At 45.8% G+C, this 22,019-nt stretch overlaps 1 protein-coding gene across 1 annotated transcript in view; it reads right to left on the reverse strand.

Annotated features, from left to right (window-relative positions):
- LOC110528847 (DNA annealing helicase and endonuclease ZRANB3-like) overlaps positions 1-22,019 on the reverse strand; it is a 101,880-nt gene that overhangs the window by 43,062 nt on the left and 36,799 nt on the right. Inside the window, exons 11-14 of the mRNA XM_036951658.1 lie at positions 16,120-16,239; positions 8,737-8,916; positions 6,619-6,792; positions 2,167-2,668 (exon numbers count right to left, since the gene is read on the reverse strand). Coding sequence (XP_036807553.1) covers positions 2,167-2,668; positions 6,619-6,792; positions 8,737-8,916; positions 16,120-16,239 — 976 coding nt within the window. The remainder of the gene's footprint in view (positions 1-2,166; positions 2,669-6,618; positions 6,793-8,736; positions 8,917-16,119; positions 16,240-22,019) is intronic.

Consider the following 22,019-nt stretch of genomic DNA (forward strand, 5'->3'; position numbering starts at 1 on the left):
CTGCCTCGGTTGTCATTACAGATCTGACGGCCTGGTAAATTCCCCTTCTAACATGCTGCCTGTGGTGCCAGCAGTACCACAACAGAGAACCGTGTTTGTTTGCTGATTAGATATCAAACATTACACACCTCAGTCAAGCATGACATGGAGAGGATTTTGTTAACGGATTGTGTGTGTGTGTGTGTGTGTGTACAATTGTAATGGTGTGTTTGATCAGTCCTTGATGATCGAGCTAGTCTAACATAGAAGTACAATGTATGTTCTAGTGATCCTATTTCTATGATTGAGACCACCCTCCTCTAGTGTTGACAGACAGTCAGGTGCCTGTATAACATCCCCTACACCAGCGCTATTCAGATCTCACCTGGAGGTCCTGAGTACTGCTGCATTTCTGTTCTACCTGATAACTCTACTGAACATAAATGTTAAAGCAACCTGCAACCATTTCAACGATTTTACTGAGTTACAGTTCATATAAGGAAATCAGTCATTTTAAATAAATTCATTAGGCCCTAATCTATGGATTTCACATGACTGGGCAGAGGCGCAGCCATGGGCCCACCCACTGAGGAGCCAGGCCCAGCCACTGAGGAGCCAGGCCCAGCCACTGAGGAGCCAGACCCACCCACTGAGGAGCCAGGCCCACCCACTGAGGAGCCAGGCCCAGCCACTGAGGAGCCAGGCCCAGCCACTGAGGAGCCAGACCCACCCACTGAGGAGCCAGGCCCACCCACTGAGGAGCCAGGCCCACCCACTGAGGAGCCAGGCCCACCCACTGAGGAGCCAGGACCACCCACTGAGGAGCCAGGCCCACCCACTGAGGAGCCAGGACCACCCACTGAGGAGCCAGGCCCAGCCAATCAGAATGAGTTTTCCCCCACAGGGGTTTGTTACAGAAAGACAAACTGCTCTGTTTCATCAGCTGTCCAGGGGGGGCTGGTCTCAGACGATCCCGCAGGTGAAGAGGCCGGATGTGGAGGTCCTGGGCTGGTGTGGTTACACGTGGTCTGCGGTTCTGAGGCCGCTTGGACGTATTGGCAAATTCTCTAAAACGTAGTTGGAGCCGGCTTCTGGTTGAGAAATGAACATTCACCTCTCTGGCAACAGCTCAGGTGGACATTCCTGCAGTCAGCAGGCCAAATGCACACTCCCTGTGTGACAAAACAGCACATTTAAGAGTGACCTTTTATTGTCCGCAGCACAAGGTGCACCTGTGTGATGATCATTCTTGATATGCCACACATGTCAGGTGGATGGATTATCTTGGCAAAGAGCAGCAACCCAGCCTTACAGAGCAGCAACCCAACCCAGCCTTACAGAGCAGCAACCCAGCCTTACAGAGCAGCAACCCAGCCTTACAGAGCAGCAACCCAGCCTTACAGAGCAGCAACCCAGCCTTACAGAGCAGCAACCCAGCCTTACAGAGCAGCAACCCAGCCTTACAGAGCAGCAACCCAGCCTTACAGAGCAGCAACCCAGCCTTACAGAGCAGCAACCCAGCCTTACAGAGCAGCAACCCAGCCTTACAGAGCAACAACCCAACCCAGCCTTACAGAGCAGCAACCCAGCCTTACAGAGCAGCAACCCAGCATTACAGAGCAACAACCCAGCATTACAGAGCAACAACCCAGGCAGGTAGCAGGGTTATTCTGGGTTATTATTACTGAGAGACAGACAGGAGGGATGCTGCTGTGTGAATTCCCTGTGCCGCTCGGTCTTGATGGATGGAAGAACAGGTAATCCTTTAAAGACTGAGGACTGATCTCAACCCTCCTTCACCCCCCTCTTTACACCCTCCACTTTCCCCCGGTACTGCCAACTGAACCAGGAGGTGTCTGTGTTTGAGGAGAGACAGTTACCTTCCTTCTCCCAGTCCTATTAGATAGTCAGCCAGAGTGCCTTGGGGAACTTTAACTTCAGCCGGGGCCAATTCATCAACTTTACTTTGTAAACTTGGAGACGCGCGGCACACCGAGAACAGGCCTTGTGACTGTTTCTCACTTGACAGTCAGGTGAACAGTGTGTTGCGTCCTCTTCTACTCGTTGTCATCTAGCAGAGACACGTTGTCACGCTGGTCTATTTCTGACTTGGTGTATGTTACGCCTGCCAACGTGTGTGTGTGTGTGTGTGTGTGTGTGTGTGTGTGTGTGTGTGTGTGTACTCACCAGTGCTGGGCCTGTGGAGTGGGGACTCACACACCTCACAGTAAAGGAGCAGGATGTTGTTGGAGTAAGTACAGGCCCCACAGCTCCACTGATCTCCCTTCCCCTGATCTGGTAGTCCTGGTCTGAGGCTCAACCTTGGTTTCGGGGTCCCTTTCTCAGAGAGCCGACGGGGGGTAAACAGAGAGGCCAGGGGGCTGCTGCTGGTGTCTCTCCCCCCATGGAGGGACTTCCTTTTCCCCCCAAGACGAGACCTGGGGCTGTGGGTAGCGCTGGGGGTGAGGGTGGAGGTGGGCAGCCGCAGCCTCTTCACCAGGGGAGAGAAGTCTAGGTCCTGGAGGTCAGGGGGATCTTGGGAGTTGTAGTTTTTCTCCACATCTATAGGACCCTCCTTCTCTGAGGGGGTAATGGGGGAAACCTCACCCTCTGTTCTTTTCCTCTTCTTCTCTTTACCCGCGTCCGGAGAGAAGAACGAACGGATGTCGTGCTGTTTGTCCTTCTCAAACTGCAGAGAGGAGGGGTAGAGTCACGGTGAGACTGTTGTAAAGCCTGTCCTTCATCTGATCTGTTGTAAAGCCTGTCCTTCATCTGATCTGTTGTAAAGCCTGTCATTCATCTGATCTGTTGTAAAGCCTGTCCTTCATCTGATCTGTTGTAAAGCCTGTCCTTCATCCGATCTGTTGTAAAGCCTGTCATTCATCTGATCTGTTGTAAAGCCTGTCCTTCATCTGATCTGTTGTAAAGCCTGTCCTTCATCTGATCTGTTGTAAAGCCTGTCATTCATCTGATCTGTTGTAAAGCCTGTCCTTCATCTGATCTGTTGTAAAGCCTGTCCTTCATCTGATCTGTTGTAAAGCCGGTCCTTCATCTGATCTGTTGTAAAGCCTGTCATTCATCTGATCTGTTGTAAAGCCTGTCCTTCATCTGATCTGTTGTAAAGCCTGTCATTCATCTGATCTGTTGTAAAGCCTGTCCTTCATCTGATCTGTTGTAAAGCCTGTCCTTCATCTGATCTGTTGTAAAGCCTGTCATTCATATGATCTGTTGTAAAGCCTGTCCTTCATCTGATCTGTTGTAAAGCCTGTCCTTCATCTGATCTGTTGTAAAGCCTGTCATTCATCTGATCTGTTGTAAAGCCTGTCATTCATCTGATCTGTTGTAAAGCCCGTCCTTCATCTGATCTGTTGTAAAGCCCGTCCTTCATCGGAACTGTTGTAAAGCCTGTCCTTCATCTGATCTGTTGTAAAGCCTGTCCTTCATCTGATCTGTTGTAAAGCCTGTCATTCATCTGATCTGTTGTAAAGACTGTCCTTCATCCGATCTGTTGTAAAGCCTGTCATTCATCTGATCTGTTGTAAAGCCTGTCCTTCATCTGATCTGTTGTAAAGCCTGTCCTTCATCTGATCTGTTGTAAAGCCTGTCATTCATCTGATCTGTTGTAAAGCACGTCATTCATCTGATCTGTTGTAAAGCCTGTCCTTCATCTGATCTGTTGTAAAGCCTGTCCTTCATCTGATCTGTTGTAAAGCCTGTCATTCATCTGATCTGTTGTAAAGCCTGTCATTCATCTGATCTGTTGTAAAGCCTGTCCTTCATCCGATCTGTTGTAAAGCCTGTCCTTCATCTGATCTGTTGTAAAGCCTGTCCTTCATCTGATCTGTTGTAAAGCCTGTCATTCATCTGATCTGTTGTAAAGCACGTCATTCATCTGATCTGTTGTAAAGCCTGTCCTTCATCTGATCTGTTGTAAAGCCTGTCCTTCATCTGATCTGTTGTAAAGCACACCATTCATCTGATCTGTTGTAAAGCCGGTCCTTCATCTGATCTGTTGTAAAGCCTGTCCTTCATCTGATCTGTTGTAAAGCCTGTCATTCATCTGATCTGTTGTAAAGCCTGTCCTTCATCTGATCTGTTGTAAAGCACGTCATTCATCTGATCTGTTGTAAAGCCTGTCATTCATCTGATCTGTTGTAAAGCCTGTCCTTCATCTGATCTGTTGTAAAGCCTGTCCTTCATCTGATCTGTTGTAAAGCCTGTCCTTCATCTGATCTGTTGTAAAGCAGTTCCTTCATCTGATATGTTGTAAAGCCTGTCCTTCATCCGATCTGTTGTAAAGCCTGTCATTCATCTGATCTGTTGTAAAGCCTGTCCTTCATCTGATATGTTGTAAAGCCTGTCATTCATCTGATCTGTTGTAAAGCCTGTCCTTCATCTGATCTGTTGTAAAGCCTGTCCTTCATCGGATCTGTTGTAAAGCCTGTCCTTCATCTGATCTGTTGTAAAGCCTGTCCTTCATCGGATCTGTTGTAAAGCCTGTCCTTCATCTGATCTGTTGTAAAGCCTGTCCTTCATCGGATCTGTTGTAAAGCCTGTCCTTCATCGGATCTGTTGTAAAGCAGTTCCTTCATCTGATATGTTGTAAAGCCTGTCCTTCATCCGATCTGTTGTAAAGCCTGTCATTCATCTGATCTGTTGTAAAGCCTGTCCTTCATCTGATATGTTGTAAAGCCTGTCATTCATCTGATCTGTTGTAAAGCCTGTCCTTCATCTGATCTGTTGTAAAGCCTGTCCTTCATCGGATCTGTTGTAAAGCCTGTCCTTCATCTGATCTGTTGTAAAGCCTGTCCTTCATCGGATCTGTTGTAAAGCCTGTCCTTCATCGGATCTGTTGTAAAGCCTGTCCTTCATCTGATCTGTTGTAAAGCCTGTCATTCATCTGATCTGTTGTAAAGCCTGTCCTTCATCTGATCTGTTGTAAAGCCGGCCCTTCATCTGATCTGTTGTAAAGCCTGTCCTTCATCTGATCTGTTGTAAAGCCTGTCATTCATCTGATCTGTTGTAAAGCCCGTCCTTCTGATCTGTTGTAAAGCCTGTCCTTCATCTGATCTGTTGTAAAGCCGGTCCTTCATCTGATCTGTTGTAAAGCCTGTCCTTCATCTGATCGGTTGTAAAGCCCGTCCTTCTGATCTGTTGTAAAGCCTGTCATTCATCTGATCTAACAGTATCATGTCAGTTCATTTTGTCCCTTTAGACCTCTTTTAAGAGAGAGAACTAACACATTATATTCATAAATAATATCAGTTTAAGATGGTTTCCAGATAATATGATGCATTATTGTTTAGTAATATGTATGGTGCATTATCGTTTAGTAATATGTATGGTTCATTATCGTTTAGTAATATGTATGGTGCATTATCGTTTAGTGATATGTATGGTTCATTATCGTTTAGTAATATGTATGGTGCATTATCATTTAGTAATATGTATGGTTCATTATCGTTTAGTAATATGTATGGCACATTATCGTTTAGTAATATGTATGGTTCATTATCGTTTAGTAATATGTATGGTGCATTATCGTTTAGTGATATGTATGGCACATTATCGTTTAGTAATATGTATGGTTCATTATCGTTTAGTAATATGTATGGTGCATTATTGTTTAGTAATATGTATGGTTCATTATCGTTTAGTAATATGTATGGCACATTATCGTTTAGTAATATGTATGGTTCATTATCGTTTAGTAATATGTATGGTGCATTATCGTTTAGTAATATGTATGATGCATTGTTGTTTAGTAATATGTGTGATGCATTATTGTTTAGTAATATGTGTGATGCATTATTGTTTGGTAATATGTGTGATACATTATCGTTTGGTAATATGTTTGATGCATTATTGTTTAGTAATATGTTTGATGCATTATTGTTTAGTAATATGTGTGATACATTATAATTTAGTAATATGTATCATACATTATCGTTTAGAATATGTATCATGCATGATCGTTTAGAATATGTATACTACATGATCGTTTAGTGATATGTATACTACATTATCGTTTAGTAATATGTATGATGCACCTACATGTCTATACTGTTAGACAGACATAAACATACAGTAGCAGTATGATTGCTAGGATTCAAAACCTTCCCAGTGTTAGAACACCATCTGCACACACGTTAAAGAACCCAGATCACTAGACCAGTGACTCACATGGTTAAAGAACCCAGATCACTAGACCAGTGCCTCACATGGTTAAAGAACCCAGATCACTAGACCAGTGCCTCACATGGTTAAAGAACCCAGATCACTAGACCAGTGCCTCACATGGTTAAAGAACCCAGATCACTAGACCAGTGCCTCACATGGTTAAAGAACCCAGATCACTAGACCAGTGACTCACATGGTTAAAGAACCCAGATCACTAGACCAGTGCCTCACATGGTTAAAGAACCCAGATCACTAGACCAGTGACTCACATGGTTAAAGAACCCAGATCACTAGACCAGTGCCTCACATGGTTAAAGAACCCAGATCACTAGACCAGTGCCTCACATGGTTAAAGAACCCAGATCACTAGACCAGTGCCTCACATGGTTAAAGAACCCAGATCACTAGACCAGTGCCTCACATGGTTAAAGAACCCAGATCACTAGACCAGTGACTCACATGGTTAAAGAACACAGGATCTTTGTCATTGTCAACCACTCCTCCTGCTGCCAGGGTCGTCTCGCTTGGTGTCCACGCCTCGGCGAAATTCAGGAAGTCCCATTTGTCCTTATCCCCCAACTCTGCCTTTAAGTACTCCTTCTTACCGTTCAGAGTACTGCCCGTTACCGTTTCCTGTCAACAACAACACACACACAGTCTCCTATCAGAACAACACGTACAGGGATACTCCACTCAAAGATAAAAAGCATTTTCCTTTTAAGCACTTAATGGCAGAAAATGGACTAAATCAGGGAGGCGCAATCAGGACTTGTCCAATAAGAAACACTTGTTTTGCTACAATGTGCACTAGATGAATGTGACCATAAACTGCTCTGTTCTTTGCAGCATAATTAACAACAACAAGGTCAGTAAACAACAAATAAACACCAAGATCAACAACCTCACTCTGATACATCTGTAATGCATCTTTAAAAAAAATGTTTTGATTGATTGATTGATTCAAATCCAGTTCATTGGAAACGGTGGTCCTGCAGTGGATATTAGTACCATAGAATTACAGATATATTGAGTGTACCTGCCATTCAACCCACTGTGTTCCAGTCAAAATGACAAGGTGGTCTCGGGGGCTTTGTGCTGTCCCTTTAAGTAAATCTACAGTACCAGTCAAAAGTTTGGACACACCTACTCATTCAAGGGTTTTTCTGTGTTTGTACTATTTTCTATATTGTAGAATAATAGTGAATACATCAAAACTATGAAATAACACATATGGAATAATGTAGTAACCAAAAAACAAATCAAAATATATTTTAGACTTGAGATTCTTCAAAGTAGCCACCCTTCGCCTTGATGACAGGGTTGCACACTCTTGGCATTCTCTCAACCAGCCTTCATGAGGTTGACACCTGGAATGCATTTCAATTAACAGGTGTGCCTTGTTAAAAGTTACATTTGTGGATTTTATTTCCTTCTTAATGCATTTGAGCCAATCAGTTGTGTTGTGACATGGTAGGGGTGGGTATACAGAAGATAGCCCTATTTGGTTAAAGACCAAGTCCATATTATGGCAAAAACAGACCAAATAAGCAAAGAGAAACGACAGTGCGTCATTACTTTAAGACATGAAGGTCAGTCAATACGGGAACATTTCAAGAACATTGAATATTTCTTCAAGCACAGTCGCAAAAACCATCAAGCGCTTTGATGAAACTGGATCTCAAGAGGACCGCCACAGGAAAGGAAGACTGCTGCAGAGGATAAGTTCATTAGAGATAACTGCACATCAGATTGCAGCCCAAATAAATGCTTCAAAGAGTTCAACTAACAGACACATCTCAACATCAACTGTTCAGAGGACAGAATCAGGCATTCATGGTCAGATTGATGCAAAGAAACCACTACTAAAGGACACCAATAAGAAGAAGAGACTTGCTCGGGCCAAGAAACACAAGCAATGAACATGACCGGTGAAGCATGGAGGAGGTGGTGTGATGGTGATACTGTCAGTGATTCATTTAGAATTCAAAGCACACTGAACCAGCATGGATACCACAGCATTCTGCAGCGATACGCCATCCCATCTGGTTTGCGCTTAGTGGGACTATCATTTGTTTTTCAACAGGACAAAGACCCAACAATGCTATTTGACCAAGGAGAGTGATGGAGTACTGTATCAGATGACCTGGCCTCCACAATCACCCGACCTCAACCCAATTGAGATGGTTTGGGATGAGTTGGACCGCAGAGTGAAGGAAAAGCAGCCAACAAGTGCTCAGCATATGTGGGAACTCCTTCAAGACAGTTGGAAAAGCATTCCTCATGTAGCTGGTTGAGAGAATGCCGAGAGTGTGCAAAGCTGTCATCAAGGCAAATGGGTGACTACTTTGAAGAATCTAAAATAGATATTGATTTGTTTAACACTTTTTTGGCTACTACATGATTCCATGTGTTGTTTCATAGTTTTGATGTCCACTATTATTCTAACAACGTAGAAAATAGTAAAAATAAAGAAAAACCCTTGGATACGTAGGTGTGTCAACTTTCAACTTTTGACTGGTACTTCTATGAAAAGTACCTACCTTCCAGTTAAAACGAAACACACACACACACACACACCTTCCTGTTGAGCATGCCCCACATGACGGTGTCGAAGGTTCCCTTGGCGATGAGGTAATGCACGTGGACGGAGGCGGTCTGTCCGATGCGGTGCGCCCGGTCCTCAGCCTGCTTCACATGGCCAGGGTTCCAGTACAGCTCAGCAAACACCACGTGAGTGGCCGCTGTGAACGTCAGGCCCTGGACACCACAGAACACACAGGACACACTCACTTAAGGGAAGAACTCTCCGGAAGCAGACAGGCGGAGAAAGCAGAGCGAGGCGGGTGAACAGTACGGGAACAGGCAGAGCGAGGCAGGTGAACATTACGGGAACAGGCAGAGCGAGGCGGGTGAACAGTACGGGAACAGGCAGAGCAGTGAGGGTGAACAGTACGGGAACAGGCAGAGCGAGGAGGGTGAACAGTACGGGAACAGGCAGAGCGAGGAGGGTGAACAGTACGGGAACAGGCAGAGCAGTGAGGGTGAACAGTACGGGAACAGGCAGAGCGAGGCGGGTGAACAGTACGGGAACAGGCAGAGCAGTGAGGGTGACCAGTACGGGAACAGGCAGAGCGAGGAGGGTGAACAGTACGGGAACAGGCAGAGCGAGGAGGGTGAACAGTACGGGAACAGGCAGAGCGAGGAGGGTGAACAGTACGGGAACAGGCAGAGCGAGGCGGGTGAACAGTACGGGAACAGGCAGAGCAGTGAGGGTGACCAGTACGGGAACAGGCAGAGCGAGGAGGGTGAACAGTACGGGAACAGGCAGAGCAGTGAGGGTGAACAGTACGAAAACAGGCAGAGCGAGGCGTGTGAACAGTACGGGAACAGGCAGAGCAGTGAGGGTGAACAGTACGGGAACAGGCAGAGCAGTGAGGGTGAACAGTACGGGAACAGGCAGAGCGAGGAGGGTGAACAGTACGGGAACAGGCAGAGCAGTGAGGGTGAACAGTACGGGAACAGGCAGAGCGAGGAGGGTGAACAGTACGGGAACAGGCAGAGCGAGGAGGGTGAACAGTACGGGAACAGGCAGAGCGAGGTGGGTGAACAGTACGGGAACAGGCAGAGCGAGGAGGGTGAACAGTACGGGAACAGGCAGAGCAGTGACTGTATGCTAGCAGGATAGTACATATAGTTGAAGTCGGAAGTTTACATACACTTAGGTTGGAGTCATTAAAACTTGTTTTTCAACCACTCCACAAATTTCTTGTTAACACATAGTATAGTTTTGGCAATTCGGTTAGGACAATTTTTCTTACAATTGTTTACAGACAGATTATTTCCCTTATAATTCACTGTATCACAATTCCAGTAAGTTGACTGTGCCTCTAAACAGCTTGGAAAATTCCAGAAAATGTCATGGCTTTAGAAGCTTCAGATAGGCTAATTGACATCATTTGAGTCAATTGGAGGTGTACCTGTGGATGTATTTCAAGGCCTACCTTCAAACTCAGTGCCTCTTTGCTTGACATCATGGGAAAATAAAAATAAATCAGCCAAGATCTCAGAAAAAAACATTGGAGACCTCCACAAGTCTGGTTCATCCTTGGGAGCAATTTCCAAAAGCAATTTCCAAAGTGCAAATCAATCCCAGAACAAAAGGACCCTGTGAAGATGCTGGAGGAATCAGCTACAAAAGTATCTGTATCCACAGTAAAACAAGTCCTATATCAACATAACCTGAAAGGCCACTCAGCAAGGAAGAAGCCACTGCTCCAAAACCTCCATAAAAAAGCCAAACTACGGTTTGCAACTGCACATTGGGACAAATATCGTCTTCCAAATGGACAATAACCCCAAACATACTTCCAAAGTTGTGGCAAAATGGCTTAAGGACAACAAAGTCAAGGTATTGGAGTGGCCTTCACAAAGCTCTGACCTCAATCCAATAGAACATTTGTGGGCAGAACTGAAAAAGCTTGTGCGAGCAAGGAGGCCTACAAACCTAACTCAGTTATACCAGCTCTGTCAGGAGGAACGGGCAAAAATTCACCCAACTTATTGTGGGAAGCTTTTGGAAGGCTACCTGAAGTGTTTGACCCAAGTCAAACAATTTAAAGGCAATGCTACCAAATACTAATTGAGTGTATGTGAACTTCTGACCCACTGGGAATTTTATGAAAGATATAAAAGCTGAAATAAATCATTATCTCTACTATTATTCTGACATTTCACATTCTTAAAATAAAGTGGTGATCCTAACTGACCTAAAACAGGGAATTTTTACAAGGATTAAATGTCAGCAATTGTGAAAAACTGAGTTTAATGTATTTAGCTAAGGTATAATAATAATAATTATAATTATAATATTATAATATTCTAATATCATCTACGCTTTTATCTCACAGTCATGCACACATTTGACATATGGGTGGTCACGGGAATGGAACCCACCACCCTGGCTTTACAAGCGCCATGCTCTACCAACTGAGCTACAGGAAGGAGCGCCATGCTCTACCAACTGAGCTACAGGAAGGAGCGCCATGCTCTACCAACTGAGCTAGAGGAGCGCCATGCTCTACCAACTGAGCTACAGGAAGGAGCGCCATGCTCTACCAACTGAGCTACAGGAAGGAGCGCCATGCTCTACCAACTGAGCTACAGGAAGGAGCGCCATGCTCTACCAACTGAGCTACAGGAAGGAGCGCCATGCTCTACCAACTGAGCTACAGGAAGGAGCGCCATGCTCTACCAACTGAGCTACAGGAAGGAGCGCCATGCTCTACCAACTGAGCTACAGGAAGGAGCGCCATGCTCTACCAACTGAGCTACAGGAAGGAGCGCCATGCTCTACCAACTGAGTTACAGGAAGAAGCGCCATGCTCTACCAACTGAGCTACAGGAAGGAGCGCCATGCTCTACCAACTGAGCTACAGGAAGGAGCGCCATGCTCTACCAACTGAGCTACAGGAAGGAGCGCCATGCTCTACCAACTGAGCTACAGGAAGGAGCGCCATGCTCTACCAACTGAGCTACAGGAAGGAGTACCATGCTCTACCAACTGAGCTACAGGAAGGAGCACCATGCTATACCAACTGAGCTACAGAGGACCAGACCTCCAATCAGCAGATAGCGATGTTGTTTCCATAAGTGGATGAATTGGTCTAATTTAGCGTGTATAGTAAAGCCTCAACCCTTAGCTACCTCTTCCAATTCAAATGAGCTCGGGAAAAAAGTTGGTATTGTTTTGTGTGAATACATCTCTAGCGATACAACACAAAAATAGAGACACGTTTTAATTGAGTGAGGCGTCAAAGAGGACAACCTGCCCGCCCCGCTTCGGTTGGGTCATTAGAATTCAAAACAACAGATTTGAAAATACATTTCACACACACGCTTCGCATGCTCGCCTTTAGTGAGTTTAGGCCATTAGTCAAGAACGTCAAGAACTTTCTCACTGTTTTTAATGCTCGTTTTAATTTCAGAGCTCTGGAAAGAAATACTTCCTATCTATTTATTACATATAACAAATAAACTGGAACAGGTCTTGGAAGATATCAATCAAAAACTGTTACTGGGACTGGAATTAGGACACATGGTGGATGTATACAGTGACTGGAATTAGGACACATGGTGGATGTATACAGGGACTGGAATTAGGACACGTGGTGGATGTATACAGGGACTGGAATTAGGACACATGGTGGATGTATACAGGGACTGGAATTAGGACACATGGTGGATGTATACAGTGACTGGAATTAGGACACATGGTGGATGTATACAGGGACTGGAATTAGGACACGTGGTGGATGTATACAGGGACTGGAATTAGGACACATGGTGGATGTATACAGGGACTGGAATTAGGACACATGGTGGATGTATACAGGGACTGGAATTAGGACACATGGTGGATGTATACAGGGACTGGAATTAGGACACGTGGTGGATGTATACAGGGACTGGAATTAGGACACATGGTGGATGTATACAGGGACTGGAATTAGGACACATGGTGGATGTATACAGGGACTGGAATTAGGACACGTGGTGGATGTATACAGGGACTGGAATTAGGACACATGGTGGATGTATACAGGGACTGGAATTAGGACACGTGGTGGATGTATACAGGGACTGGAATTAGGACACATCGTGGATGTATACAGGGACTGGAATTAGGACACATGGTGGATGTATACAGGGACTGGAATTAGGACACATGGTGGATGTATACAGGGACTGGAATTAGGACACATGGTGGATGTATACAGGGACTGGAATTAGGACACGTGGTGGATGTATACAGGGACTGGAATTAGGACACGTGGTGGATGTATACAGGGACTGGAATTAGGACACGTGGTGGATGTATACAGGGACTGGAATTAGGACACATGGTGGATGTATACAGGGACTGGAATTAGGACACGTGGTGGATGTATACAGTGTTACTGGGACTGGAATTAGGACACATGGTGGATGTATACAGGGACTGGAATTAGGACACGTGGTGGATGTATACAGGGACTGGAATTAGGACACATGGTGGGTGTATACAGGGACTGGAATTAGGACACGTGGTGGATGTATACAGGGACTGGAATTAGGACACGTGGTGGATGTATACAGGGACTGGAATTAGGACACGTGGTGGATGTATACAGGGACTGGAATTAGGACACGTGGTGGATGTATACAGGGACTGGAATTAGGACACATGGTGGATGTATACAGGGACTGGAATTAGGACACGTGGTGGATGTATACAGTGTTACTGGGACTGGAATTAGGACACATGGTGGATGTATACAGGGACTGGAATTAGGACACGTGGTGGATGTATACAGGGACTGGAATTAGGACACATGGTGGATGTATACAGTGTTACTGGGACTGGAATTAGGACACATGGTGGATGTATACAGGGACTGGAATTAGGACACGTGGTGGATGTATACAGGGACTGGAATTAGGACACGTGGTGGATGTATACAGTGTTACTGGGACTGGAATTAGGACACATGGTGGATGTATACAGGGACTGGAATTAGGACACGTGGTGGATGTATAGTGTTACTGGGACTGGAATTAGGACACGTGGTGGATGTATACAGGGACTGGAATTAGGACACGTGGTGGATGTATACAGTGTTACTGGGACTGGAATTAGGACACGTGGTGGATGTATACAGGGACTGGAATTAGGACACATGGTGGATGTATACAGTGTTACTGGGACTGGAATTAGGACACATGGTGGATGTATACAGGGACTGGAATTAGGACACGTGGTGGATGTATACAGGGACTGGAATTAGGACACGTGGTGGATGTATACAGTGTTACTGGGACTGGAATTAGGACACATGGTGGATGTATACAGGGACTGGAATTAGGACACGTGGTGGATGTATAGTGTTACTGGGACTGGAATTAGGACACATGGTGGATGTATAGTGTTACTGGGACTGGAATTAGGACACATGGTGGATGTATACAGTGTTACTGGGACTGGAATTAGGACACGTGGTGGATGTATACAGTGTTACTGGGACTGGAATTAGGACACATGGTGGATGTATACAGTGTTACAGGGACTGGAATTAGGACACATGGTGGATGTATACAGTGTTACAGGGACTGGAATTAGGACACATGGTGGATGTATACAGGGACTGGAATTAGGACACGTGGTGGATGTATACAGGGTTACTGGGACTGGAATTAGGACACATGGTGGATGTATACAGTGTTACTGGGACTGGAATTAGGACACATGGTGGATGTATAGTGTTACTGGGACTGGAATTAGGACACATGGTGGATGTATACAGTGTTACTGGGACTGGAATTAGGACACGTGGTGGATGTATAGTGTTACTGGGACTGGAATTAGGACACATGGTGGATGTATACAGTGTTACAGGGACTGGAATTAGGACACATGGTGGATGTATACAGGGACTGGAATTAGGACACATGGTGGATGTATACAGTGTTACTGGGACTGGAAACAGGACACATGGTGGATGTATAGTGTTACTGGGACTGGAATTAGGACACGTGGTGGATGTATACAGGGACTGGAATTGGGACACATGGTGGATGTATACAGGGACTGGAATTAGGACACGTGGTGGATGTATACAGGGACTGGAATTAGGACACGTGGTGGATGTATACAGTGTTACTGGGACTGGAATTAGGACACATGGTGGATGTATAGTGTTACTGGGACTGGAATTAGGACACATGGTGGATGTATACAGTGTTACTGGGACTGGAATTAGGACACATGGTGGATGTATACAGTGTTACTGGGACTGGAATTAGGACACATGGTGGATGTATAGTGTTACTGGGACTGGAATTAGGACACGTGGTGGATGTATACAGTGTTACTGGGACTGGAATTAGGACACGTGGTGGATGTATACAGTGTTACTGGGACTGGAAACAGGACACATGGTGGATGTATAGTGTTACTGGGACTGGAATTAGGACACGTGGTGGATGTATACAGTGTTACTGGGACTGGAATTAGGACACATGGTGGATGTATACAGTGTTACTGGGACTGGAAACAGGACACATGGTGGATGTATAGTGTTACTGGGACTGGAATTAGGACACATGGTGGATGTATACAGGGACTGGAATTAGGACACGTGGTGGATGTATAGTGTTACTGGGACTGGAATTAGGACACATGGTGGATGTATACAGTGTTACTGGGACTGGAATTAGGACACATGGTGGATGTATACAGGGACTGGAATTAGGACACGTGGTGGATGTATAGTGTTACTGGGACTGGAATTAGGACACATGGTGGATGTATACAGTGTTACAGGGACTGGAATTAGGACACATGGTGGATGTATACAGGGACTGGAATTAGGACACGTGGTGGATGTATACAGTGTTACTGGGACTGGAATTAGGACACGTGGTGGATGTGTAGTGTAACTGGAACTGGAATTAGGACACATGGTGGATGTATACAGGGTTACTGGGACTGGAATTAGGACACATGGTGGATGTATAGTGTTACTGGGACTGGAATTAGGACACATGGTGGATGTATACAGGGTTACTGGGACTGGAATTAGGACACATGGTGGATGTATAGTGTTACTGGGACTGGAATTAGGACACATGGTGGATGTATAGTGTTACTGGGACTGGAATTAGGACACATGGTGGATGTATACAGGGTTACTGGGACTGGAATTAGGACACATGGTGGATGTATAGTGTTACTGGGACTGGAATTAGGACACATGGTGGATGTATAGTGTCACTGGGACTGGAATTAGGACACATGGTGGATGTATACAGTGTTACTGGGACTGGAATTAGGACACGTGGTGGATGTATATGCCCAGTAGAGGGTATGTACTGTAGAAATATAATCAGTGTCATCAGTGTTTCTATGGTCTGTACGTGCAGTACCTGCCCAGCTGCCTGTATGCTTAGGACGGCCACGCGCGTCTCAGGGTCATTCTGGAACTGGTGAACCAAGTGGATACGCTCTGAGGACGGAACACTGCCATCGATACGGATGTAACTGGCCTGAGAGAGGGGGAGAGAGGGAGATGGGGAGAGAGCGTGGTCATTACTGATGGGACACTGCCATCGATACGGATGTAACTGGCCTGAGAGAGAGGGGGGTGGGAGAGAGATGGGGAGAGAGGGAGATGGGGAGAGAGCGTGGTCATTACTGATGGGACACTGCCAATGATATGGATGTAACTGGCCTGAGAGAGAGAGGAGATAGGGAGAGAAGTAAATGTCAGCGCTGATTAAAACCTTGACCTCTGAACCCACCACTAAAACGACAGCAACATCCTATAGCATTGCTGTATAGAAAAACAACAATTTACTAATACATCGGTGTACACGTCACTGACAAGCTGAAATGGTCCACTCACACAGACAGTGTGGTGAAGAAAATGTGGCTTGTCACCTAAAACCCTCAAACTTTTACAGATGCACAATCGAGAGCATCCTGTCGGGCTGTATCACCGCCTGGTACGGCAACCGCACCGCCCACAACCGCAGGGCTCTCCAGAGGGTAGTGCGGTCTGCCCAACACATCACCGGGGGGCAAACTACCTGTCCTCCAGGACACCTACAGCACCCAATGTCATAGGAAGACCAAAAAGATCATCAAGGGCAACAACCACCCGAGCCACTGCCTGTTCACCCCGCTATCATCCAGAAGGCGACGTCAGTACAGGTGCATCAAAGCTGGGACCGAGAGACTGAAAAACAGCTTCTATCTCAAGGCCATCAGACTGTTAACCAGCATCACTAACCTTGAGAGGCTGCTGCCTATATACATAGACTTGAAATCACTGGCCACTTTAATAAATAGAACACTGGCCACTTTAATAAATAGAACACTGGCCACTTTAATAAATAGAACACTGGCCACTTTAATAAATAGAACACTGGCCACTTTAATAAATAGAACACTGGCCACTTTAATAAATAGAACACTGGCCACTTTAATAAATAGAACACTAGCCACTTTAATAAATAGAACACTGGTCACTTTAATAAATAGAACACTGGCCACTTTAATAAATAGAACACTGGCCACTTTAATAAATAGAACACTGGCCACTTTAATAAATAGAACACTGGCCACTTTAATAAATAGAACACTGGCCACTTTAATAAATAGAACACTGGCCACTTTAATAAATAGAACACTGGCCACTTTAATAAATAGAACACTGGCCACTTTAATAAATAGAACACTGGCCACTTTAATAAATAGAACACTAGCCACTTTAATAAATAGAACACTGGTCACTTTAATAAATAGAACACTGGCCACTTTAATAAATAGAACACTGGCCACTTTAATAAATAGAACACTGGCCACTTTAATAAATAGAACACTGGCCACTTTAATAAATAGAACACTGGCCACTTTAATAAATAGAACACTGGCCACTTTAATAAATAGAACACTGGTCACTTTAATAAATAGAACACTGGCCACTTTAATAAATAGAACACTAGCCACTTTAATAAATAGAACACTGGTCACTTTAATAAATAGAACACTGGCCACTTTAATAAATAGAACACTGGCCACTTTAATAAATAGAACACTGGCCACTTTAATAAATAGAACACTAGTTACTTTAATAATGTCTACATATCTTGCATACCCATCTCATATGTATATACTGTATCCTATACCTTATTCTATACCACTCTCACATTGCATGTCCATATATTTGTATATGTTTAATTCCATTCCTTTACTAGATGTGTGTGTATTGGGAATATGTTGTGTAATTGGTAGTTATTACTTGTTAGATATTACTGCACTGTTGGAGCTAGAAGCACAAGCATTTCTCTACACCAGCAATAACATCTGATAAACACGTGTATGTGACCAATAACATTTGATTTGACATTTAGTCAATTCCACTCCACACAGACAGTACCCATATACAGGAAGAACAATTTAGTGTTCTAATACACCTGTCGCAGTGATGTCATTGATTTCATTTGGATTTGATTGGATTAGTCGTGTCTCCAGCCCTCCGCCTCCCCCTCGGTCTCTCTCCCCGTTCTCACAGCTGTAGTTCATCACGGCAGCATGCAGCTCCTTATTTTAGTCTTTTTCCTGTTAATGGGTGATGATGATGCTTCTGCGAGTGGGAGACTTCTCAAATTAGAAGATGTGATCACACTTGATCACGTATCAGATAACAGCAGACGACACCTATACCCTTCCTCTCACCTCACTGCCATCGAGCTGAGAAACGCGTGAAACTGGCTTAAAATAAAAACAGTGTGTGTGTGTGTGTGTGTGCATTTTACAAACTTCTGTTTCGAGTTTCTACATAATTGGAGATGAGATTCAGCAACACTTGGAGAACAATGGAATCAAAAAAATATTTTTTATTTTAAAGCGTCTTTATTGCTAAAAAGTAATTGGTTCATAAAAAAGTAATGAAATAAATTCCACATTCAGTGTTGCTGAACCTCCTCTCTCCTTGGTTGGAAAGAGAGGAAGCGACAGTGATCCCTTCCCTTTGAGTTTCTACACAGTCTGTTCTAGTGAAAACACAAGCCATTTCAAGTGTGAGTGGTATCACTGCCAGTGGCTGGTTCAACATGTATAGACTTGAGGGGAAAGCACACATGTACACAACACTAACATGTATAGACTTGAGGGGAAAGCACACATGTACACAACACTAACATGTATAGACTTGAGGGGAAAGCACACATGTACACAACACTAACATGTATCTGGCGTTCTGCACTCAGAGCCAAACACACACAGGGCATCTACATTTTATTCATTTAGCCGACGCTCTGATCCAGAGTGACTTACAGGAGCAATTTGGGTTAAGTGCCTTGCTCAAGGGCAGATCGACAGATTTTTCACCTCGTCCGCTCGAGGATTGGAACCTTTCGGTTACTGGCCCAATGCTCTGAACCGCTAGGTTACCTGCAGATACAGGGTGGAACTCACTGGTGTTGTGTAAACAGTGACAGTCTATGACCCCCACGCCTGGGAATCATGGTCTCTACAGGGCTGTGACGACAACATCAGGGTAGAACTCACTGGTGTTGTGTAAACAGTGACAGTCTATGACCCCCACGCCTGGGAATCATGGTCTCTACAGGGCTGTGACGACAACATCAGGGTAGAACTCACTGGTGTTGTGTAAACAGTGACAGTCTATGACCTCCACGCCTGGGAATCATGGTCCCTACAGGGCTGTGACGACAACATCAGGGTAGAACTCACTGGTGTTGTGTAAACAGTGACAGTCTATGACCCCCACGCCTGGGAATCATGGTCCCTACAGGGCTGTGACGACAACATCAGGGTAGAACTCACTGGTGTTGTGTAAACAGACACAGACAGTCTATGACTCCCAGGCCTGGGAATCATGGTCCCTACAGGGCTGTGACGACAACATCAGGGTAGAACTCACTGGTGTTGTGTAAACAGTGACAGTCTATGACCCCCAGGCCTGGGAATCATGGTCCCTACAGGGCTGTGACGACAACATCAGGGTAGAACTCACTGGTGTTGTGTAAACAGTGACAGTCTATGAGCCCCAGGCCTGGGAATCATGGTCCCTACAGGGCTGTGACGACAACATCAGGGTAGAACTCACTGGTGTTGTGTAAACAGTGACAGTCTATGACCCCCAGGCCTGGGAATCATGGTCCCTACAGGGCTGTGACGACAACATCAGGGTAGAACTCACTGGTGTTGTGTAAACAGTGACAGTCTATGACCCCCAGGCCTGGGAATCATGGTCCCTACAGGGCTGTGACGACAACATCAGGGTAGAACTCACTGGTGTTGTGTAAACAGTGACAGTCTATGACCCCCAGGCCTGGGAATCATGGTCCCTACAGGGCTGTGACGACAACATCAGGGTAGAACTCACTGGTGTTGTGTAAACAGTGACAGTCTATGACCCCCAGGCCTGGGAATCATGGTCCCTACAGGGCTGTGACGACAACATCAGGGTAGAACTCACTGGTGTTGTGTAAACAGTGACAGTCTATGACCCCCAGGCCTGGGAATCATGGTCCCTACAGGGCTGTGACGACAACATCAGGGTAGAACTCACTGGTGTTGTGTAAACAGTGACAGTCTATGACCCCCAGGCCTGGGAATCATGGTCCCTACAGGGCTGTGACGACAACATCAGGGTAGAACTCACTGGTGTTGTGTAAACAGTGACAGTCTATGACCCCCAGGCCTGGGAATCATGGTCCCTACAGGGCTGTGACGACAACATCAGGGTAGAACTCACTGGTGTTGTGTAAACAGTGACAGTCTATGAGCCCCAGGCCTGGGAATCATGGTCCCTACAGGGCTGTGACGACAACATCAGGGTAGAACTCACTGGTGTTGTGTAAACAGTGACAGTCTATGACCCCCACGCCTGGGAATCATGGTCCCTACAGGGCTGTGACGACAACATCAGGGTAGAACTCACTGGTGTTGTGTAAACAGTGACAGTCTATGACCCCCAGGCCTGGGAATCATGGTCCCTACAGGGCTGTGACGACAACATCAGGGTTCTGGAACTCACTGGTGTTGTGTAAACAGTGACAGTCTATGACCCCCAGGCCTGGGAATCATGGTCCCTACAGGGCTGTGACGACAACATCAGGGTAGAACTCACTGGTGTTGTGTAAACAGTGACAGTCTATGAGCCCCAGGCCTGGGAATCATGGTCCCTACAGGGCTGTGACGACAACATCAGGGTAGAACTCACTGGTGTTGTGTAAACAGTGACAGTCTATGACCCCCAGGCCTGGGAATCATGGTCCCTACAGGGCTGTGACGACAACATCAGGGTAGAACTCACTGGTGTTGTGTAAACAGACACAGACAGTCTATGACTCCCAGGCCTGGGAATCATGGTCCCTACAGGGCTGTGACGACAACATCAGGGTAGAACTCACTGGTGTTGTGTAAACAGTGACAGTCTATGACCCCCAGGCCTGGGAATCATGGTCCCTACAGGGCTGTGACGACAACATCAGGGTAGAACTCACTGGTGTTGTGTAAACAGACACAGACAGTCTATGACTCCCAGGCCTGGGAATCATGGTCCCTACAGGGCTGTGACGACAACATCAGGGTAGAACTCACTGGTGTTGTGTAAACAGTGACAGTCTATGACCCCCAGGCCTGGGAATCATGGTCCCTACAGGGCTGTGACGACAACATCAGGGTAGAACTCACTGGTGTTGTGTAAACAGACACAGACAGTCTATGACTCCCAGGCCTGGGAATCATGGTCCCTACAGGGCTGTGACGACAACATCAGGGTAGAACTCACTGGTGTTGTGTAAACAGTGACAGTCTATGACCCCCACGCCTGGGAATCATGGTCCCTACAGGGCTGTGACGACAACATCAGGGTAGAACTCACTGGTGTTGTGTAAACAGTGACAGTCTATGACCCCCAGGCCTGGGAATCATGGTCCCTACAGGGCTGTGACGACAACAGGGTAGAACTCACTGGTGTTGTGTAAACAGTGACAGTCTATGACCCCCAGGCCTGGGAATCATGGTCCCTACAGGGCTGTGACGACAACATCAGGGTAGAACTCACTGGTGTTGTGTAAACAGTGACAGTCTATGACCCCCAGGCCTGGGAATCATGGTCCCTACAGGGCTGTGACGACAACATCAGGGTAGAACTCACTGGTGTTGTGTAAACAGTGACAGTCTATGACCCCCAGGCCTGGGAATCATGGTCCCTACAGGGCTGTGACGACAACAGGGTAGAACTCACTGGTGTTGTGTAAACAGTGACAGTCTATGACCCCCAGGCCTG

This window comes from Oncorhynchus mykiss, chromosome 18 (genome assembly GCF_013265735.2).
Source record: "Oncorhynchus mykiss isolate Arlee chromosome 18, USDA_OmykA_1.1, whole genome shotgun sequence".
Classification (NCBI taxonomy): domain Eukaryota; kingdom Metazoa; phylum Chordata; class Actinopteri; order Salmoniformes; family Salmonidae; genus Oncorhynchus; species Oncorhynchus mykiss.